Genomic DNA, 24,375 nt, shown 5'->3' with positions numbered 1-24,375 from the left:
CCCAAAACAATTTCTTCTTGTTGTTATTTTTTTTTCAAACTATGTAACAAAGTCACTTATTACAGTCAGATTAGTCTAATAGTAGATACACATACATTATGTATACCTTAAATAGTTATTTATGATCAAAATATGAGCAAAGAAATCTTAGATAGGAGTTGCCTATCTTAAAGCCTATTAAATCATGTTTAAAAATAACTGATCAATAAATGAATAGTTTAATTAGTTCTGTTAGTTGTTAGAAGTAAAGTAGTAGTTTCAAATAGCCAGTTCCAAGTAAAATGAATGAATTTGTTACTTTTGATATATATATATATATATATATATATATATATATATATATATATATATATATATATATATATATATATATATATATACACATTATATATATATATATAATGTGTGTATGTGTGTAAAGCTTTTGTTTTTCTTCCGACTCAAGCCTTAACAGATCATTAAAATACATATCTTTAAACTCGGCGAAAAACCGAAGCATCTCAAAATACAAACAATGGAAAAATATTCTTTCAAAGCATTGCAGTTTTTCACCACTGCATTCAGATGCCACATCAGCGTTTCCCCTGTGCATTGGACGTAGCATGGATCATAGGCCGAACCTGAAGTAGACAGAAAATCACGGCATACAGTGGCTCCCAAAAGTGTTCGTACACTTTGAAATTTTTTAGTAAAATCGAAACAACTCAAAACTGAATTCGAATATAAAGTCCAATATTTTTTCACATTATTCCTTTGTCATTCTAAATAAAACCCTGTAATTTTTTCAAAATATTGACGGATCTTCTTTTTGAAATGGGTCGAAAAACGAGGAGACAGAGAAATAATACGTCACAAAAGTCTTCGTACACCTAAATATTTTCGAATAAATTCATGATTTAAATTTATCATATGTCGTTTTTTTATTATTTTTGCATTGTATTGATCCTTAAAAGTCATTTGGGTTTATTTTTTTGTTTAGTTATTCCATAATATTGTGCTTATTACTTTAAAATGGCTGGTATTCGTAAAAAACCACAAACACCATTCGAAATTTGATTTTTTTCCTCATATTAGCGGTAAATTGGTTTAAAATGTCTCTAAATTAGTTAATTTATTCCATTCTATAGTAAAGTTCTTGATAAAATGCTTTAAAGGAAATACTTGGACCGAAAACAAGGTAAGAAAAGGTCAACTGGCAAAGTTAACAAAGCGTGATCGGAGGTTTACAGTTAAAAAAATTATGAAAAATACACATTTGAGTGCTGAAAAAGTTTCTGCAGAATTGAATAAAACATTTTACGTTTAATTTTCACCTAAAATTGTTCGATAAGTTCTCTGATTAGCTGGATTAAAGGGGACCTCTTCCCGCAGAAATTTTCTTGTTCGTGCGAAAATCAGTAAGCTTACGCCTTCCGTCGTAATATCAATGATAAATAAGCTCAAAACGTTTAGGAACAACGTCTTACTTATAGATGAAAACAAATTCAACATTTTGAGTTAAATTGTTGTGTAATTGTCAATAGAAGAAAAAATGAGGAATTTAATCTTAAGAACTTAGTTGGATCAGTTAATCAGAACGGTGAAGGTGTTATTATGTGAGGGTGCATTATAGCATCAGAACTTGGAAATTTGGAATTTTTTGATGAAATAATGAATCATGCTGTTTATTTAAATATTTTGAAAAACAATTTTAAACTATCAGCCCAAAATTTGGTAATCGGAAACAACTTTTTTTTTATCAAGATAACGATAAGAAGCACACGTTTGCGTTTGGTGCCTGAAAAATTGTCCTTAAGCTTAGAAATATCTCCTCAGTCGCCAGATTTAAACTTAATGGAACATGTTTGGAGATATCTGATAGCTAGATTACGAAAATACGCCAATGAAACAAAAAGCGAACTAGAAAAAGTAAGACTCGAAGTGAGTCTGAACACTTACTCAGAAATTGCACAAAAAAAGAAAGAAAAAACAATGAAATCTATTCCCAGACGTTTAAAAGCTGTTGTTGATACTGCATGATATTCTACTAAATAATAACGTTGTAAAAAGGTAGATTATTTACTAATTTTTTGACATTTTTTCAAAAACTTTTGTGAGATAAAATTTCCGGCACTTTTTGGTTTTTGATTTTTTAAAAATTATGTTTTAATGGTTTAGTAAAATTTTTTATGTAGTTTTGCTAAAAATATATCATAAATCTTATAATAAAATACCTATTCCTAAATATTAATTCTATAAAGTCGTAGGTGTAACGAACACTTTTGGGAGCCACTGTATGTCCGGTTTTGCGGAACATTTTCCTTGTTTAATTTTTCTCTGCATTCATTCTATTGTTGAGTTATACAATTTTAATACATTTTTGTTTGGTCAGTAATGTTTAGAGTGTTTTTACATTGGTGAGTCAAATATTATTATTGGGATACGTTTATGAACATTTGCTGGTTTTTACTTCCTTTTACAAAAAAGGAAGTATTTTATTCGCGAAAAAAGTTTCCCTCAAAAATTGGAATTAATTCCCAATTTGATCATCCCCGAATGAAAGTTGAGTTTTTTTTTCGACTTGACCACACGTAGATAAGTACCTAAGAACGTATAGACACACAAAATATCCATTTTGACGATTGTCAAGTTAATTACAACGAGTTTTCTTGTGACGTCTGTATGTACGTATGTGTGTGTGCGTATGTGCGTATGTATGTCGCATAACTCAAGACCAGTATGTCCTAGAAAGTTGAAGTTCGGTACGTAGACTCTTTGTGGATTCTAGTTGTGCACCTCTCTTTTTGGTTGCATTTGGACGCTACAAAGGGGGTCTTTTACACCTTCTGGGGGGAAATCATTTTTAATTTCAATGCAAACTCAAGTGTTCTTTTAATTTGGCAAACACTTAGCGATAAATCGCCAAGCTTTGGTCGCCAAGTTGAAACGCTAACTTGGCGGCAAATTTGGCGCTTTTTTACGATCTGGTTTCAATTTTTCCCCTAATTGTGTTATTTTAAGAGTTAACCATTAAATCACCTTAAAATTGCCAATATTGGGAAAATTAATCTGAATGAAACTTTTTTTTTTTACATTGCTTCGTAACAAACTTGGGGTGAAAATATGTAGTGAGTGAAAAAGTGTTTCTTTGCTTACTCCAAGACCAAGGCTATTAGCGTAAAAGAAAGTCATGTGATACACACACATCAGCTCGTTTTTTTTTTTTGTTTTTTTTGAGCGAAAAGTAATTCACGCAAAAGGATGTTTTTTTTTTTAAATTACGGTTATTTTGAAATAAATATTGAATCAGTTTAGAAATGGAGAGGACCATAACGAAAGTTGCAAGTTCTTTTCGATATCAGCGTAGTGATAATAATTCTCACATAATGAGTCTCACTTAGTTCGTCAACACATATGATTATTCTGAATTACTCAATATGTAATAAAATCAAGTTAAATGTCAATTTAAATAATGATTTATTTTTTAAACTTGAAAAAAAAAAAAAAAAAAAAAAGCTTCTGCTGCAAAAGAGAAAACTGGTTAAATCCCAAAACACTGTCTTAGGCCAACAAGGCTTGCCTAAAAATTTTAATTATATATATATATATATATATATATATATATATATATCATTGAGTCGATGATTTAATATAATTTCGACCTGTAACAGTACCTTGTATATTTACACAGAGATGAACACATTTAGAATTCTCTAAATTACATAATACTATACTCTCCTTTTAGAACTCGTCTTTTTACTTTTAGAAAATCTAATAAAATCTGCGATGTCAGACCCGTTCATTCATAACTCGCCTGTCTCGCTCCATTTAAGAAAAAAGAAATAAGACATCTTATTTGAAGTTTATTCTGAATCCACAAATCCACAGTTAAAGCATTCGGACGAGGATGGTGAAAGGATGATTCCAATGACAAATGGATCCAGGGGTCAACAGGAAGAAAGGGAGATCAAAATAATGGAGGGCTCAATTCCGATTTTTTTTCTGTAGATGAATTTTTATGAAGGGTTACTCCAATACAAGAATCGGTAATAATACGAGGGAAAGGAACATGAGGTGAATTAATTTTTTAACACATAAGACTCATTTTTACTTTTGAGAGGCTATATGGATTTTTACGATTTGTTATGAATATCTTTTTTTTTTTTTTTGGATGGATTTTGTGCACGTAATTTTTGCATGCTAAATTTTCTAAGCGAGAATGAATGAAACTTTCATTAAGTAATATGGTTCCAATATTTTAACTTGGTCTTTTTAAAACGTAACTAACGTGTTACTTGTACCATTTATTTTACTACAGTTACATTCTTAATCTATACAAAATTGAATTCTTTTTTCTTCGATATAAATTATTTTTCTCCAAAATTACTTCATTAGTATTCTTAGATTATTAATTAAATGTTTTTCAGGCTTCAGAAGCATTATTAGTAAAGTATAGCATGTTATTTTAACGGAAAACAAGAATAATATGTGTTTTATTTTTTAAACTATAATTAGTTTTTATTTACCTTATATTTCGGAACATAATTACAAATATGACAAAATAAAACTCATAACATTTCAAATGCACTTTAAAATCTGGTTGACTACTATATTCGACAAAACCTTTCAAACACTTCCACATAATATTTCTTATATTGCAAATGTCCTAATAATTTACTAAATGGATGCCTCAGTTGACAAATAGATTAACTCCACTTTTAAAAAAAAATCTTTTTTGCTTTAATAGTGCTTTATCAATGCTTAGCATGTGAATTTATATTAAAGTTTTGGTTCAGTACATTTCTGACCATGTGATGACAGAAAATAAAACATGAGGTCCTATTTACTCCTATGGATAACACTATCTTCATCACTTTTCTCAAATTTTTGTTTTATGGAGTTAATCAATTTGGCAAGTGACGCATCCGAATAGTATTGTGGATCTTTTACTTTTATTTTCTGATAACTTGTACATTGTGGGCTATTCGACTGAATCTAATCAAATATTAAATAACCTTTACTCCCGATGATGGACGGATCTCTATTACAGACTTTGAGTGCAAGAATAGGAAGCCATGTAGAATGCAACTTTTTATAAAATTAATTTGCGATAATATCAATCAAACATCTTATAACCAATTAAGTATTTATTTAAAGTCACAGGTCAATTACTAGCTGTATATGCCCTACCTCCGTTTTCAATTTTGCTTGCTGTGATTTATGCATCAGTATTTGCACTCCTTTGAATGCTTCTCCCACCCCAAACATTGTGCGTTGACAGTAGTTTTAGAGGTATGAAGAAATATATAGGGATAATAGTGCTTTCGAACTAGATCAATAATCTTTCACTAGACTCTTCTGCGATCAAGGTTAAACTCGAACTTTTAACTGCAAAATATTGACAAAAAGATTAATTGTAAAAAACTTATATTTCTTTTAGGTTACCATACAATTGAAAGATATTTATAACAGCTCTAAAGAGTTTTAGTAGTGCACTTCGGCCTTACTCGAAGTATCAATAGATCAAGACATCAATACAATGTTTTGTATTGATGTCTTGAGCATTTCATGCAAATGTATTCATGTGCATCGTTTTGCTAGATTCTTTATTACAACACGGAGGTTTTTTCTCCAGTTCTTATATGATTCAGTGGCTGAATAATTTTCACTTTCTTTTAAACAGCTGTAGAGCTAAGATCTACTTTGCTTACAAGAAACATGTTCCCGTGTTTTAATCAATTATATATCAAATTTATAAAATACATCGGTATTTATCTTCTGAGAAACTTTCTAACAAAATGTTTCAACTGCCTTGTGATGTTTACGTATTTATACAAGTTGTACGCGTATAAGCACATCCAACTACTTTCTTCTTTTTCAGTCTCATATTTGTTTAACGTAAAGACCTATTCTGTCGTATTTCTCCAGTCTGTCTTTATCTATGCTTTTTTAAAATCAAATACGTGCACTTTATAGAATACTGTAAGGTATGTGAAAAAAGAGTAATAGCTAAAATAGCAGGTTACTGTAGACACGTGTTTCGGCGTTATAAGGAAAGCCTTTTTTAATGCAAAAGATTGAGCTTATGGATAAACAGATTTATGGTCCATTTTTTTCGGGTATTATTTTTATCCATGCGCTCTTTTTTTTTTTTTGCATTGAAAAAGCGTTTCTTGTAACGTCTTGTCTGCAGTAATTTGCAATTTTGGCTTTTAAAACTTTGTTATTTCTTTTTTCTTTCTCACATACACTACGCACATAATTTTCGAACATAAAAGTATTTTTTCAATCTTCAAACCATTTGGCAAATGAGTTGAAATTTTAAGAAATGAATTTAAAGGGAACTTTTGAAGTAATTACAGCATCCGGCACAATCAGAGCTTATTTTGAACAGATTGCGAAGAACTTCGGGGAAGCTGCAGAAAAAAAAATAAGTGAAGTTTTGCAATAGCAGTGATTTCTCACTTGCTTGGCGAGTATAATTGAAATGATTTATTTGAGTTTAGCATAATACAAAAGAAAATCAGTTTATATATGCTTTACACTTATGGCCAATTTTGATAATGAGCTCAAGAACACAATATTTTCCAAACAGTAGAAGTAGATCGAACACCACAATTCAAATGCATCTCGACGATTTTTTAATTGGTACAGCCTGATGGAAACATTCTAAAATGCCCGATTTAAATGAATATCACTTTTAAAAACAGTAGCTTTGCCCTTTATGCTTTCATTACACTCACATATGTTATGATTAGAAAAGACAAAAACATTATGCCGTGTAAAAACGATTGTAGGTTTACATACAAGCGAAGTATATAGATCCCTTATTTCATACATATATACGATTATGTTAACAACATTTAAATTTTATTATTAAGAACTCTCACTTCATCGTGTAAAGATTTTTATATTAAACAATTTCAATTCGCAATCCAGAATTTCAACGTGCCTGAAAGCAGGTAGTGAGATGGTCTGTTAATCAAATGATCGCATCTGACAACGTGATCGGCTGGATCCTATGAACTATGAGGTTCGTTAAACTTTTCACGCAGACTTAGCTTGCAGCGAATAGTCAGAGAGAATTGTCCTCTAGCCAGACGTGACTTGAATAAATGGGAGGAGGGAAACACGGATTACCAAGACCTCTGCAGAATGAGAAATAATCCGACTTGTAACAGGCACTATGCTCTTGATGGCTTCCATTAATGATAAACAAGATCATTCAAGATCAATGAGTGATTAAGCAATGCTTTTGCGCCGAGTCGTTTCTATCTTTTTTTTTCAACTCAGAAAAAGAGCAACAGTTATAAATATCAGTATCGCAAAGGCGTCAAACGGTACATTATTTCATAACTACTTAACAAATTGCAGTATAGTATTTGCCCGTAGCAGAATAAGACATCTATCGAAGTTCTAGTTTAAAAAGATATTATAAAAAAAAGAATATTTCTAAAAATAAAAAATACTAAAAAAAAAACTTTGCTGCAATTGTAGTATATTTGTGGTCAGCAAATTAAAACTTATTTCAAACACTAATCCATCTTGCATGACCGATCTTTCGCTTTCTATTTTGCTCTCCTAACAGGAACTGAGCTCTTGATGGCTTCTATTAATGATACACAAGATTGTTCAAGATCAATAAGTGATTGAGCAATGCCTTGCGTTGAGTCGTTTCATTTGTTTTTCAACTCAGAAAAAAAGCAACAGTTTCAAATATGAATATCGCAAAGGCGTCAAACGGTACATTATTTCATAGCTACTGCACAATAAGCATTATAGTATTTGCTCATGGCAAAAGAATTCATCTATCAAAGTTCTAGTTTAAGAAAAAGATTTAAAAAAAAATATTTCTAAAGAAAAAAAATTTTTTGGTGAAATCCTCATATAGTATATAATACTATTACTATACGTTGAAAATTATAGCTCTATAAGTTGTAATTTCTTCCGTGACAACGTTAAATACTTCATTATTTCAGTATTATTCGAAAATAAATATAGCTAATTCATGTGATTACTCACAAAAATGTTGCTGGAGCAGCGCGCAATACGGCGCAGGATATAAGTTCAAGCAAAATATGCAATATGAAGATAAGGAAGTTCATTTTTTATCAGAAAAGAATTATTTTAGATAGAGTATTTATGATATACAAAAACTTTTTTTCTTATGTTATTTTCCCAAAATTAATTTAATTTCTAAAAAGTACTTTAAGCTTTTAAACTGATCTAATGCAATGAGTCCCCGGAATTCTGAATTATCTTATTTGCTAAATTTACTACTTTTGTCCTTATTTTCCCAGTTATAGGAGGACAAAACAAAAGGTACTGCATATTTGATGCGTTTATTACACACACACACACAAACAATATATATATATATATATATATATATATATATATATATATATATATATATATATATATATATATATATATATATATATATATATATATATATATATATATATATATAGGGGAAACCCGGGTAACGTGAATACCTTAAGCTTTTCTTGATTACCGTCGTTTAGTTATGACTTTAGAAATTGAAACAAATGTTTATAATCAGTCTTCATTTAATGCACTTGCGTAATGCAATAGCAGTTGTCCTTAATATTTATTACACTATTAGATATAAGGCCAGTTTTCAACAATGGCATGAATATCCACTTGCCCAACACCCCGGGTAAAGTGGATTCGTTACTAGGGCAAAACGAACAACAACATTATTTGTCATGAAACTAAACATTAAAAATAAAATAACCATCGAAAATTAAAGGAACATATCCAGAAAACATTTTTTGCTACAATGCTAATTATTGTAGTTATTGCAAACAAAGAAATTAAACTTCAAAAAAAATAAACGTAAAAAATAAAAGGAACACATTTAAAAACTTTTTTTTACTGCAGTGATAATTGTTGTTGTATTACAAACAAAGAAACTGAACTTAAGAATAACATAAGCATCGAAAATTAAAGACTCATATTTAAAAGCATTTTTCTACAATAATAATTATTGCAGTAATTATTGTAACAAGCAAAGATTTTTTTTTAAAAAGTCAACATCCAAAATTTAGGAGCATATTAAAAAAAAAAAAAAACATTTTTCTGCTACAATACTAATCATTACAGTTATCACAAACAAAATCATTACCATTCACTCTTTATGACACCACTCTGTACAAATATGACATTGTATCCTGTTTTCTATTGGCTGAACAGCTTCTTCAATGAACATTTCATCACAGAAAATGCAACTTACATCATCAAATTTCTTTACTTCCTTCTTCTTATTATCTTATGCAGTCCTATGTTTTTTAGAAGAGATTTTTGATTAGTCTTTTTGGTAGTGTTTTTAATAGTCTTCTGATAAGGTATAGTCGAAACATCATCTAGTTACTTCATGAAAGTCTTTTTTGATTTTTCAAATTTTTGTCTTTGATTGTCCTTTACTGGAGTACTTGCCTGGAGTGTAGATCTATGTAGTTTTTATTTACGTGTTGTTATTGGTTTTACAGGATGAGGAATAGGTAGTAAAACGGAAGGACTGTAGTAGTTTGTAGAACTTTCAGGATTGAGTGAAGCGGCGGGAACATCATTGCCTCGGACTTATTCTGTTGTTTCAGATTCCATGGAAGTATAAGGAAGGTCTTCAATAGTAGCATTGTCTTCAGATCTTAATATTGAAGGACTTTCAGGTTCGAATGAAGTGACGTGTCATGACCGGACAAAGTGAATATGGTATTCACTTTGCCCAATCCGTTTGCCCTTCAGGTACATTTTTGATTTTACTAAAAATTACTAGAAAACCAGAGCATCTAAACTCGTCATCTACGGATAGTTGAAAGCTACATAATCGTACATCAAATCCTACTCATAACAAAGAACTTGTCCAAATAGCATAAAAGTTATAAAGGAAACACTAACTTCTGTAAACTAATATTTTTTTCTCCAAAACATACTTTGTTCGCTCACTGGCGTTGTCTTAGGCGAACTTGTCCCGACGTGTTTGCCGCACACGGAGCGGCAACAGGCGACCGTGGCTATGACAACGCGGCTACCGGCCAACTAATTATTTGGGAGTTATAGGCAAAATTCGCTTTGCCCGGGGTATCCACTTTAGTCGGGTTTCCCCTATAGGTCATTCTTCCAAAAGTGTAACTTTTCTGTTTAGCAATGATTTTTAATTTCATCGAAAATATATCTATTTAAACCTGCCAACAAATTTTTAATAGTAATTTTTATTTTAGTATATTTTTGGAATTATTTATTGAATTCTTACCTCCGTAGCATGTCACACACCTTGTGTGATTGTTTATGTTGCTTAATAACTTGTTTAATTCATATTATATACTTATTTATTGATTATTCCTTTTACAAGTGTCTCAAATACTAATCATTTAAGTATATTTAATTTTTTAAGATTGTGTTTTAGTTCGTTTTAGTAGGAAAAGAAGTCAAGTCACACAATAAATTATCACCTCCATTAACTAAACACAAAATGTCATTTCTCATTAGTACGTGGCAGTAATGACATCAAATTTTATTTCATATGCTACAAACAGAGCCCCTTTGTTTATTTTCAGTCATAGTTGAAGTTTTGAGATGTTTGTCGAAAAACAAAAGGATAGATTTTACTTCAAAAACTTAGTATGGTTATTCTGCCTTCTCACCTCCGTGTACTTGAATTTCAAGAATGTAAATTAATGTAAAAAAAGAAGTGAACATGTTTTCCTATGCTTAACATGTGCAGATTGTCGCAACGAAGAAAAAAAATCCCTGAAAAATGTATCTATTTGGCCTATATTAATATAAAAACCCCTCAGTGACAGACCTTATCAATGTCATTATTTCTGAGGTGAAAATAAATGATGGAGGAGAAATACATCAATAACAGGCATTCTACCAAAATTATAAATTGCCAGTATATCCTCAAATTTACTAAATACTGATTTTTAGCTTGCATTTGAAATTTCTAATTACCCCGTACTTTAATTAAGAGAGCTTATATTATGTTCCCACTAATCATTAAAATAGCTTATTGTTTGCACAATTAACATGCTACTTTGATACTAAATTGGTCTTGACTTTTAAATATTAAAAGTGCTTTATTTATTTATTTTTTATTTTTATGAACAAAGCATTTTTTTATTATTATTATTTTTACTATTTATGAGTAAAATAATTGGAACTTAACTTTGTCATTGTTTATAATTACTTCTAGTAGGTAACACTTTTATGTAAGAACGAGAAAAAAGAAAACAAAAAGTTTCGAACCTGAAATAAATTTGCGTTCAAAAGTTACGTTTTCTGGAGAGTGACCCATACGTATATAATTCTTTGTAAAAGGTTATTTCGTAGAAAAAATTAAAGTAGATTTAAGAGCGTAATGTTTTTCTTTTATTTTTATTTTCTTCAATCAAAGTAAACATACTGTGGGAGCTGGTGCACATGGTGTGCCAACTGTAACCCTAGTCACATTTCACTGGTTATTTATTGACGCTTATCTAAAAAAGAAAGTAGAAACTAATTTAAAATTTTAATTAACAGTGCTTTGTAATTAGCTATATATGAAGGAAGAAAAAGTAACTATCTTATCGTTTTATACTTTTTTTAAAGGCAAAAAAAGATACGATATTAACATTCAGAAACTTTTTTTTTTGTTATTTATCTCTTATAAAGATATTTTTTAGGCTCTTTCGAAAATTGAAAATAAGAATGTGGTGTATGGTCTTTAGATTACGGTTTAAAATGCTTATAATTTATACATTTTGAAATAAATCAATATGCGTTATGTTTTTGTATTAAATTTTCTCGCTTCTAGTACATCAGCCGGTATGCAAGTATTGCAAAATTTTTGGCATTAAGGAAATTGCTTTTTAAGACTTAACTGGACTAAATTTATCATTAATTGATTTTTCATGCTCTTCAGATGGATTTCTTCTTCTCTTGTAAATATAATATGACTTTTCGGTGTTACAAATACCGTTTAAAATAACTTTGCAATAAAATGAATTATCTTTGTTAAATGGTATGTGGTGATTTTTTACTCACTTATTTTACAGCCAAAAGCTGTACACTTATTAAATTTAATTAAAATACAAATAAATAATAACTATACTTTTGTGATGCAATGTAAGGTTTTTGATTTTTTTTTTTTTAAACGGTTGAAATGATATTAATTACTGTTAAAAGTATATTTTTCTGCTTGTAAATATATTTTACAAACTTTTTTCGGTATATATATATATATATATATATATATATATATATATATATATATATATATATATATATATATATATATATATATATATATATATATATATATATATATATATATATATTCACACAAACAGTCAATATACAAATGAAAAAGCAAATGAAAAAAGCGAAAACATCAAAATGGAAAATGAAAAAGGTGAACCCAGGACCAACACTTTCTCAAGGGGAAAAACCCCTTGAGAAAGTGTTGGTCCTGGGTTCACCTTTTTCATTTTCCATTTTGATGTTCTCGCTTTTTTCATTTGCTTTTTCATTTGTATTTTGACTGTTTGTGTGAATATGTTTGTACTGGTTTTGTTTCTAGCAGCTTCGCGCTGTCATTACGGTACACTTTTGTATTTATTCTTTCAGTTTTTTTTAATGTCGTTGATTTTTCAATTTCTTTGAATTTCTATTTTAAATTTGTCTTAAATTGTATCTCTTGTTTTATATATATATATATATATATATATACATAAATATATATATATATATATATATATATATATATATATATATATATATATATATATATATATATATATATATATATATATATATATATATATATATATATATATATATATATATATATATATATATATATATATATATATATATATATATATATATCTTTAACTGATCATATTTCATTACATATTGTGAAAAAACAAAACAATTACAATGTGCTTTAAATTAAAGCGTTTGTAGTTTGTTTATTTTTTTATGTTTTCCAGTGTTAAAAAACCATCAATTTCTCTTAAAAAGTACATTTTTGTATTTTTAAATATATTTTACCAAACTTTCTTACTGATCTTGTTTTATTGTACAAAGCCATTAGAATGCTTTAAATTAATACGCAATAATAATTATTTAGGATAAACTCCTTAGTGAACCGGGAAAAAGTACATTACTGCCGTAAAATAAAAAGCTCTCCGTGTAATAAAATTTCTTCAACGCTAATCACCTAGCACGTATACCAAAATTTCTTCCTGGAACGATGTAAAAAAGAAAAGCCTGAGTTTTTGTGCTTTTTATATTTTCTTTACAGAATCAGAGAACTATTTTAAGGCGAGCTGTTACACCCAGGATTTCGTGATGATAATTTTATGTGCGCAGACTTGACCCAATGGAAATGTAACACGCGTCAAATTTCCCACTCCTGTCTTCTTTTTTTTTTGCTTTCTCAGTTTTCTCGCTTTATGAGATATTTTTTTTTTTCGCTTTTGGTCAGGCTCGGAAGCTACGTTTGTAATCACATTGTAGTTTCCTGAGTTCTTTTTTCGTATGGGGCATAGCAAATCGATGTTTAAATGGGTTTTCATCACTTTTACTTCAGCTGGTGTTTTTTTTTTTTTTTTTTTTTTTTTTTTTTTTATTGCGGTTTAGTTAAGCACGAAACTAGATTCTTACTTTACATTATTGTTACATGATCAGACAATCTTGCGGAGACTAATTTTTCCTCTCGTTATGGATACATGGATTTATTTTTTTAAACAATAGAGTTCGTGGATGTGGGGATTTACATGTTATTTTTAGTTAGATATTCAATCAAGAAGTATGCCTTATATTTCAAGAATATATTTAATTCTTCTAGTCCCGCTTTCGGCTTGATAGTTTTATCCGCAAAGTTTCGCGTAAGGTTTTTTTTTCATTTGATTTGATTAAAATAGCGGTATAAAATAACTACAAAGAACAAATGTAGTTGCTTCGTATAAAATTAATATATGTTATCACCATTTACAGATTTTGATAGTTCTTATCTTATTTTATAGGGAGAACTGTGTTGAATAAATAAAGAAATAATAGTTATTGTTATTTAAGGAGTTGTACGGTTCAAAAAACAGTATTATATAGTAATGCAAGCTCATTGGACTATCGGTTAAATATTATGCGATAAATATATTACATTTTCATGGTACGAAACGTAGTAGTTTTCCAGTTCGATCTCAGATAGTTGATTATACCTTATTAGAAAATTGTTTCGTGGCAAATCGGTGTTTTTTAAAGCAAACTCTATAATAATCTTTAAATGGTAACACTAACAGCCTTATATAATGAGTCAATGGGGTTATAACTTAAGGAAAAATTCTAAAACAGCGGAAAGTAACTGAAAATTTTATTCAGCTATCTACCATAACATTGATTGTATCTTAGTAAGTACTAATAAGGAAAAAGTAAATAATGCGGCTGTTTCAAAAAATCAATATTTATGCATTTTAAATTTCTCAAAATATTTCCAACCAGCTGAAGCTCTTTCATAAAACTAACATGTTTCTTCAATTTCACCTCTGGAAAAAAAATAAACTTTATTTTTTGTGCTTTTTTATTACAAAAAAAAGGAATATCACACAAAATGCGAAGTTCGCTATTTTGGTATTCATTTCGGTAAATATTTGATATCATATCACAAACCTCACTTGTTTATGAATATACATATATACATATATATATTTATTTAATTTTCATAAGTCATTTCCACGTCCCTTGTGAATTAAACGTATTTTAACGTAAAAGAAAAACAATTGTTTTACTATTGTAGTGGTAGACAATAATGGAACTAAACACTATTACGATAACATGCATTACTTTGATAGCACACAGGAGAAAGTATTGTAGAAGGTACAAATCTTTTACCTTCAGTACAGTAGTAAAAAAGAACTTAATTCAAAGTTTAAACAAAACATTATTGTATGCATGGTACTATTTATCTTTGATAATTTGATGGAAAACAATTTTTTACACTTCTTCTATGCTCAAGAAATTTCAATGAAATATACTTTTATTGCAATTTATGCTGCCGTACCAACTTCGCTATTCGGGCGAAAGCAAAATGTAGTTTATTTTTACAGCACAGAAAAAGTGAACGTTATATATTTTCTCATAAAAAGATAGTAAACAAACATTCACACACCAGGTGGCCAAAATAAATATACTATGAAAGGAACAGCAGAAAAATAAAATTTTCAGCGTTGGGCTTGATGTGGGATGGCAATAAAAACGCAAGTTTTCCGAAAAGGGTCGATTTTCTTTTCAATTTGGAAATGTATATGTTCGCCTTTGAAGGAAGAAAAGGAGGTTTTTCCCCTTTATTTCCCTTCTTCCATTTCGATGGTCAGATGCACAAACAGTTGTCGGTGCTTCACTGTTTCTGAGTCGGAAGTGATCATTGAACCATTTGATCGGTAATGTTTCGGAAAATATGTCTGTGCCGCTATTTCGCTTGTTCACCATTTTCTTCTTCAAAATTTTGTTTGGAGATGCGTATTTTTTGAGTTTTTGTATTACGTATTAGATATGGAGAATGGATAATATATCAGTAGAACGATCTAACCTCCTTAATTATACGGTTTATTGAGCTTTTGCTCATCTTTGATGTTTATTTGAGCTTTGAAGGCTTCGAATAGAGTTAGAAACATACATTTTTATTTTTGTAACAACTGCCATTGGTTTCATTGTTTAATGGCTTTACTAAGTGCAATATACCAGTCGGTGTTTCACAATTTTTTAGTCTATTACTATCGGAGCTATTTTATATTGCTGTGAAAAAATTAAATTATTTTAATTTTGTCTTCTGTCCTCTTTTCGAATTATAAACAATTAACTTTTTAATAATTATTTTCAGCACACATTCTGAAGTTTTAAAGTCCATCTAAAATTCAAAACTTTTTCTTCTGTTATTTTTTTTAATGAAATAAAAGTAACATTTTTTTTCCTTCTTTTTCTTCTTTTTTTTGCGTATTCGGTAGATGGTTCTAGTGAGCAGATGTCATTCTTTTTTGAACAGGGATTTTTGAATGCGTTTCCCTTATCTTAATGGGGGAATTTTAAAGGGACTGTTGATATTAATTCGGAAGGTTTACTTTTTCGGACAAGAATGTTTGGCATTTTGTTCCGCATTGCGATACGATTTTTAAGATAATTAAAAAAAAACTTACTTTTATTTAATCAAAATGTTTTAGGGAGAAGTTCTTATTGTAATTAAGATTTTATAAAATTCATTTGTGTGTGTGAAATGAATTTTCATTTCATTTCTTGTCCGGTTTAAATAAAAGTTTTCCTTTTACATTAAAGAAAAAGTCTTAGTAAATTCTTTTTAATAGTATGTTCTACATAATATTACAATAGGGAACAATTCTTACAGCATGGGTAACTAGTATTTTAGGGTAAAATGTCATAGGAAATTAGGTGATGACTGAAAGCTATATAATTAAATTTTAAACTGTTCCTACTGATCATTTCTTGTACTATTTTCTGTGAATAAAAAAAGAGAAAATATTTGAAACGATATTTAAAACTAACTTCTAGACCTATAGGATAATCCACTTAAAGCAAAGCAGTTCAAAAAGAGCAAAACAAAAAACATTTAAAAATATATATTTTTTTTTGTTACTACAATTCCTAGTTGCGAAAACGTTTTTTAGAAAAAAAAATCACTTGATAAGTAAAAACAAGTTCAGTTTTTTTTAAACGAATGCTTAGAGTAACAGTCAACAATTAAATCGCCATACATGTTTAAACTTCAAATTAAACAAATAAATCTTTAAAAAATATTTTTATGTTGGCAATATTACCTTTAGCCGTTTTAACTTTTGTTTTAGTACTAATTGGGTGATTCATTTAAATTTTAATAGTTCGTATACACCATGAAGATTATTTCCCATTGATCAAAAATCTCCAAAAGTTTCTGAACGGCAACTAAAATTATTTGCCGGCCCCTGGCTTAGTGGATTCAGAAAGTCATTCCAGTTAGAGTATCTGAAAAAAATGGAATGATATGTTGTTAAAGTTGGAAAATCCAGCAATTAATAAATGAAGCAAATAAAATAGCTCTGCTGCGAACACATTGTCACAACAGAAAAAAAAAATCCTTCATGTATTATTCTCTCAATGAAAAATAAATAACCTGCAATTGTAGAGTCTATTAGGTTTTGTAGGAATTCTTTTGAGTTTATATCCGCGCTAAATTTCAAGATGACCTTTTTCCAACCTTTGATTTATTTGAAAAAAAAAAAGGAATGATATTTTTTTTCATTTCTCTATTTTTTAAAAGTAAATGCATACTTGTAACACAAGATCTGAAAAGGAAAACCAGTTTTCAGGATTTTTTAGCAAAAATTTTTGCTAATCCCGAAAACAACAACGGAGAAGCTGTAAATGAGCGTATCAACAACATGGAATCTGTGAATATAAGGAGTACCACATTACGATATTTATACGCAAGGAAGAGATAAATAATGAGCACATAATAAGAGCATATAAAGCAAGAGATAGGCTAACACTCGATAAAAAGCTTGAAAAATAATCAATAACGGTCAACCAAAAAAAGGTCCCACAAATGGAAAAACAGAAACGGGAAAAAATGATCCTAGACAAAGTGTAGAGACGGAGGAGTGACCACTTAAAAAAAAGTTATGACGTTTAAAAATTATCTTGTCTTGTTTTAAATATTTATTTACAATATGTTGTGATACTTGTACATGCATTTGCTATTACAATGCAGTTTTAAATAATGTTTCACTACTTTGTGCAATAGCAAAGCTATAGTCTTTCTTTTAAATGATATAAGCGTGTGCCATTATTCCACTTACCATATTTCGATATTTCCAATTAAAAAATCGCTGTTTAAAAGTAGGTTTACAAGCTTGATTGCCTAAGAGTACTCAAGATTTTATGAAAAAAGTAACGCAAAATTTCATTATACGAGAAAATTATAACACAATAATTTTTCTTGTCAATATAAATTCATTATACAATACGTTCTGAGAATTGCAGAAGAACAATAGTTTACTTCAAAGTAATAGCTGAAAAATATTGAGCACACATTCTTCGAAATCTAATTGTATGATGCAGTTTTATTCAAACGTATTGTAAATATAATTAATTTTACTTGTTTTTAACACAATATGTAATTGAGATGACTATTTGTAAAAACCTTATAAATCAAGTTGAGACCGTAAGCAGAAAATATGGATGTACCTGAAAACAAATCAAAGGGAAATTTAACATCGACTTCGCCGTTGTTTTTTTAAAGTTTCGATAACACTTTATTTTCCTATTGTTTACATTTCTTTCTCACCGAGAAAATGAATTTTTAGTCTTTTCCCCTTTTATTCCAATCTAGTGAGCATCTGCACAAACAACAATCGGCGTTTTACTCCATTCAAGTCAGAAGTAATCATTGAGTCATTCTCTAGGTAATGTTTTGGAAAATATGGAGCTGACTCTTTTTTTTTTCTTTCCGAAGATGTTATCATACAATCCTTCGCTCTAAAATATCTTTTCAGAGTTCCATTTTATTTCGAGTTGCGTAGAGTATCATATCATTAAATTATACTCAGTGTCTTTTTTGTAACATGTGCGGCAACAAAATTGTTTTTTAACTTTGACACATAAGAGTCTCTCTACTTTTACATAAGAAGTTATAATACTTTTTATTTTTTTACCGGTATAAATATGAATTGTTAGTAAGAAAAAATTTGGAAAAAAAACCGATAAAATATTTCTTTAATTCACTTTTGTGTACGGTATCAATACCGAAAATTATTTAGAGGAAGAATTAATTTGAATAGAGCTCATGGAAGTTGATCTCACGTGTTTTTGCTCGATTTAATTTACTTTTTTCGTATTAGAAACTTCAGACTGTCTACAGATCAAAAGAAGCTCTATCAACAATGGGACTCTAACACTTCTATTTCTAGAAAATCAGTAGTTGTTTTAACTTCAAGTTAAAACAACTACTTAACTAACTTAACAAAAGTCGTGAATGGTATGAAAAATAATAACTTTTAAAGAAAACTAAGCATAGTTCCATTTGGCGAGGACTTTCGGCAATATTGCACTTTTTTGTACTTATACCGAATCATTTTTGGTAATATATTTATTACGTAAACTACCAATTCAAAACAAAGACAAAACTTGAAAGCATAAAAGTAAATGACACTGAAATTGTTTTTTTAACCTCAAAAAAAGGGTATTGTTTTCGTGTTTTACTTAGTGACCAACTAACTATATTCAGCAGATTCTTATTTTTCTTTCATTAAAAAAATGCAATTATACCAATGCATTTAGACACCACGTCATTTCCTCAAAGACAAATGGAAGAAAAGTTTTCGTTTATGCTGTTCCCATTAAAAATAAATATAAAATATTACATGAGCTTCATAAATTATTTACTAAAAACTAATGAGTTTTTTTGAGCAATCACGATTGCTTATTGCTTTCATTTGACTGTTTTTGGCGTCCTATCATTTTATTTTCCCACCGCCACCCTCCGCCCCATCACCGTAGACCGGCTCCTCACGATGCTGCTCCTATAGCAAAAGCCGTCTCCAGGTTGCATCCATGTACTACACACACGCGCATACATACACAACTACACACACGCACATACACACACAAACACATACACCTACACACACATACACAAACACATACAAACACATATACACACGCATACATACAGATACCGACACATACATACACACAACTACCCACACATTCATACCTGCACACAGTCACATATGCCTACACACACATACACATACCCATCCCCCACACACATTCATACACACAACTACCCACACACTTATGCCAGCACACAGACACAAACACTCATGCCTACACACACATACCCCTACACACAAACACACACGCCTACATACACACACTTGTGAGTGCGAAAAACATAATTTGAATTCAAGACGTCAAAATTCAAATTAATTTTTCTTTTTTTTTTTTTTTTTTTGCAATTATAAATTTAACTATGGAAACATCGATGTGTTTTTGAAAAGAAAAAAATTAGGTAAGAATTCATTAATAGTTTCTAACTTTAATTACAACTTTATTTTCAAAGCAATAGTTCAAATTATTATTAGGGTAGACCGGGGCTAATAGTGACATTTTCGGCATTCTTATATTACCGTAAGATTTAAACTGAAGTGAAACATTTATCAATGTAGTAAATCTTGGGTAATATATTTTTAAAAAAAACTACTGTTAACATTAACATTTTTCATTACATAAAATGAATTTTGCATAACCTCTACATGTGTCTATACTAGCCCGGTAATGGAGCTAGTAGTGACATGCTTGAGGCACATTGTGACACTTAACTGTGACACGTGTAAAAATAAGGTTATAACATGCGCAAATTATGTATTAAATACAATTAAATAAAATGTTTTAAATTAAGATTGATAAAGTTATTCCTTTATAACGCTTGTAGCTGGATAAAAGCAATTTCAAGATTTTTAAATCATGAAATTGTTTAATTGTTTTAATTAATAACTTATTTTTTTTAATATTTCTGTAAACAAAATGAAATTGAAATCGCTAAAATATTAACGCTTGTGAACTCTTTTTATAGATCCACATAAAAAAATGCTAATCAGGAAAGAAGTAAAACGTTTATCAATACTAACTTTTTGGCTTTGACTCGACACAATGTATACGTAAATTTTTCAACAGACCTAACTTTGTTTGTCATTTTATTATATTTTTAAATCATTATCATAGTTTGCTTCAGTATCTAATTTGCAATAAGTACAAATAAAATAAGGTTTATTTTTTGGTATATTTGACATCAGCGTTTTGTTTCATTTTCAGAGCTATCCGAATCTTACTTCCTCAATTTTTCAATAACGTTGATGTACATTTTCAAGCACATTTTGACATGTTCATATATTTTCCATTTCACTTTTTCTTCTTCAATTTGTTTCCTGCGTTCTCTTGCTTTTTGCTCCGCTCGCATATTTTAAACAAATACGAGCGGGGCTCGTAACTGCTTGCACTTTCGGTTCGTGCTTTAGATGACTGTCTTATTTTTGTAAGACTTAGTGCTTATACATTGTTAATGTTAACTGTCATAGAATCATCTATTTCAATGAGATTTCTCACTTCAGTCGTACTATTATTGACTAAATATACTGCTGAAGTGCTTAATTTGTTAACAGCTTCATATTTATCATCATAATTTAAATTTTGGTCATCAACGCTCTCATCTCTGACGGAAAACGCGCCGGGGCATGTTGTGACATGTGTTGCCACAACATGCCTCCTGTTCAACTAGCCCTGCGTTACGCCATTTGGAGCTTTATTCATCAGTTTCTGAAACATAGTTCTGATCAACAAATGATATGCATAGAATAACAGCTCGAAATATTTAAATAATGTTGGAAACGCTTTCATACCTCAGTATCCTTAATAGCAATGACAAGTTCATAGTAAGCCACAAAAATTACTTTTGCTGTAGAAAACGAGATAAATACTTTTATCTTGAAAACAGCCGAACGCTGTACTTCCAAACATGCACAGCACGCTGAAACAATCAACCTACTCAATCCCATGACGCGACAGGCGTTCAAACCTATCGGCACAGTCAGGAGGGTCGATGGCACAACTTGCCTTTGTCACAACAAACCCCAGTCTCCAATACTATTAATTTCGATTAAGCTACAATTTATTGATGCAACTAATTGTAAGCTACTGGGAGTTATCAATATGTTTGTACAATTCGATATGAAAGTAATGATGATAACAACGAACAACACCGATGATAATAATGACAATAATGCTAATAACAATAACAATAAAAATAGTTGTAACAATAGCAATAACAACAATTAAAATTACAAAAATAATAATAATAACCACTGATTTAAATAAACAGCAAAACTACAGTTTAAATGAAAAGTCTTCTTACAATTGAAATTTCGTTTTTACAATGCGTAATGTTGCTCAACAGCATAAAAAGATTTAGCAATACAGTTCAAAACTAAACAAAACATTTATTTGAATTTTTAAATAAATGTTTGATTAGATTTAAGTATCATATTACGAGATAATGACGTCATTTTTCATTGTGTTAAAGACTCAACATCGCATCTTGTGTCTCTTAATTAACGAAGACAAAAAACAAATTGAGAAATTTGACACATTAATGGATAAATATCATTACAAAGAAAATTAAGTCTCATAAATGTGCCGGAAAGTAATATCATAAATATAAAATAAGCGCAACTTCTAATACTGGACCGTTTTCTTGCTTCATGGTATAATCATCGCTGTCAGTGCTATGCAGCCACGATTTATCGTGTCAGTGGTAATGTCTTCATCTTATTTAAATAAGAGATGAAACAGTTTGGATGATTAAGAAAAGTTTTCTTTTCTTGTAGTTGTAAATTACAATCTAATGATCTACAACTATTGAAACAGATATGGTCGTTAAGGAAACAATGACGATTCATTTGCATTTTACTAGACTTGGCTCATAGGGAATTTAGGTGGAAAATCGTCTCAAGATGCTTAGTAAGAACATAAACACATTTTTGTGATTCTCATTTATTTTTTAGCGTAAAAATACGACTGTTTCGTTTTTTAGGACTGTTAGGTTTGTTTAATCAACAACTTCATGTTTTCTTCCGTAATTGTCGCTTTGGAAAACCCTAATTTGAGACGCGTATTTGTGTACTTCTTTCGTGTTGGTTTTAAATTTACATCTTCCTTTTTATTTTTTTAATTTTGGTGTTTTAAACAAAACCATTCAGTTAGGAGTGGATAAACAAAACCATTTGGTGAACGAAAAGACTGGATGAAAAAAAATATAAATTCTTGTTGTGCATGTACTGACATGACGTAATTTGCATGAAATTTTTCATCGCGCACTGAAAAATTGCCTAGTTAATACCAAGTTATGCTTCTTGTTCGTTTAAAAAAAAGCCAATATTCAAGGGAAAAAAATATTGTTTTACATTTTATTATTTACTGTATTTATTCAACTCATTTATTTATTTATTAGTTTTGTTCTTTCTAAACTTAAAAATGCGTTTATATTGGTCACTTAATTTTTGAGAGTATTTCGTTTAATTTTTGTATTATGGAATTCATAAAAGCTAGTACGGAAGCATGCGTGCAAATTTCCTGTCATTTTTACAAGAAGCAAATTCATCACTTGGTTTCGCTTGGATGCGTAATGGAACTGAAGTATTGATTTATCCCAAGGAAGGACGTGGTTGTGGTACGAGCAACTCTTCTGTCGATAGTCTTTGAAATGGTCAGAAATGTTTTCATGCTCTTTCAAGATGACCAGTTTTTGATGATTTTTTGATGGAAGCTTGTACGAAAGCTGCTCGCAATCAAGGATTCATTGACCTCAAAACAACGAAGTGAGATACTACAATGATTTTATGAATGAACCCGTTATAAAATTAAATGGTAAAACGCGCTGCTTAGCAATCTTAGATAATTGCGTTGAGAGCCATAACTACCGATGAAAATACACTTTTACAAGGCATGATGAGCTCATTCAATGCTGTGTAACAACGTCTGTGTATAAACAATAGGCTATGATTATCGTTCTAAGTATTTTCTTCGCATGCATGTAAATATGTATATATTTATAATTTACATTGTCATCCATATGTACATTATACCTATTGTATTAGATTCATGCACCCTCAAACTTAAACTAAAAAAACAATCAGTACACATTTTTATAACATATATAAAACAACCTAATATTTCCGGGTTTCTTTCTTTCTTTTTTTTTTCAAATTTAGTTTTAGAGATATAAAGCAAATTCATTACCTAAGAAAAAAAAAAATACTTGAAGAGCAATGTTTCTTGTGGTTCACTAAAACAATGTCTGATATTCAAACGAATGTAAAACTACACTGGTGCGCAAAAATTAAGGACGATACGGTTTTTTCAATATAACTTTGTTCAAAAGCTTTCCAAATCAACACATTTAATACCGAAGATCCCCAATACGTAAGGACATGTGTAATGTAAGCAACACTTACTAAAAGAGAAATCAAAGGGATAAAAAGAAGCTTTATTGAAAAAGTAGCATGGAGCGCACTGCGACTGAAGGCCGAAACATCCCTGTGATGGGTGTCCAGCAAGAAAGATGCGGTCTTTAGTAGGGGATAGGATCTCCCCCGACAGCCAGGCAGGTTTCACAGCGTCTGTCCATGCTGAGAATGAGGGTGTCAATGAGTTGTTGAGGCATTGCTGCCCATTTGTCTTGCAGCGCCAATCGAAGCTCCCGAATCGTTACTGGTGGTAAGGTATGAGCTGCCAAGCGTCTGCCTAGAAAATCCCATACATGCTCGATGGGATTGAGATCCGGAGATC

At 29.9% G+C, this 24,375-nt stretch overlaps 1 protein-coding gene across 1 annotated transcript in view; it reads left to right on the top strand.

Moving 5' to 3' along the window:
• The first annotated feature begins 23,145 nt into the window (after window positions 1–23,145).
• Window positions 23,146–24,375, top strand: part of LOC129223003 (protein turtle-like) — a 114,578-nt gene continuing 113,348 nt past the window's right edge. The window contains exon 1 of the mRNA XM_054857566.1: window positions 23,146–23,257. Within this exon, the coding sequence (XP_054713541.1) occupies window positions 23,146–23,257 (112 nt within the window). The remainder of the gene's footprint in view (window positions 23,258–24,375) is intronic.

Source organism: Uloborus diversus, chromosome 5 (assembly GCF_026930045.1).
Source record: "Uloborus diversus isolate 005 chromosome 5, Udiv.v.3.1, whole genome shotgun sequence".
NCBI lineage: Eukaryota > Metazoa > Arthropoda > Arachnida > Araneae > Uloboridae > Uloborus > Uloborus diversus.
The sequence above is the reverse complement of the archived record's forward strand: the minus strand, read 5'-3'. Positions and strand labels throughout refer to the sequence as shown.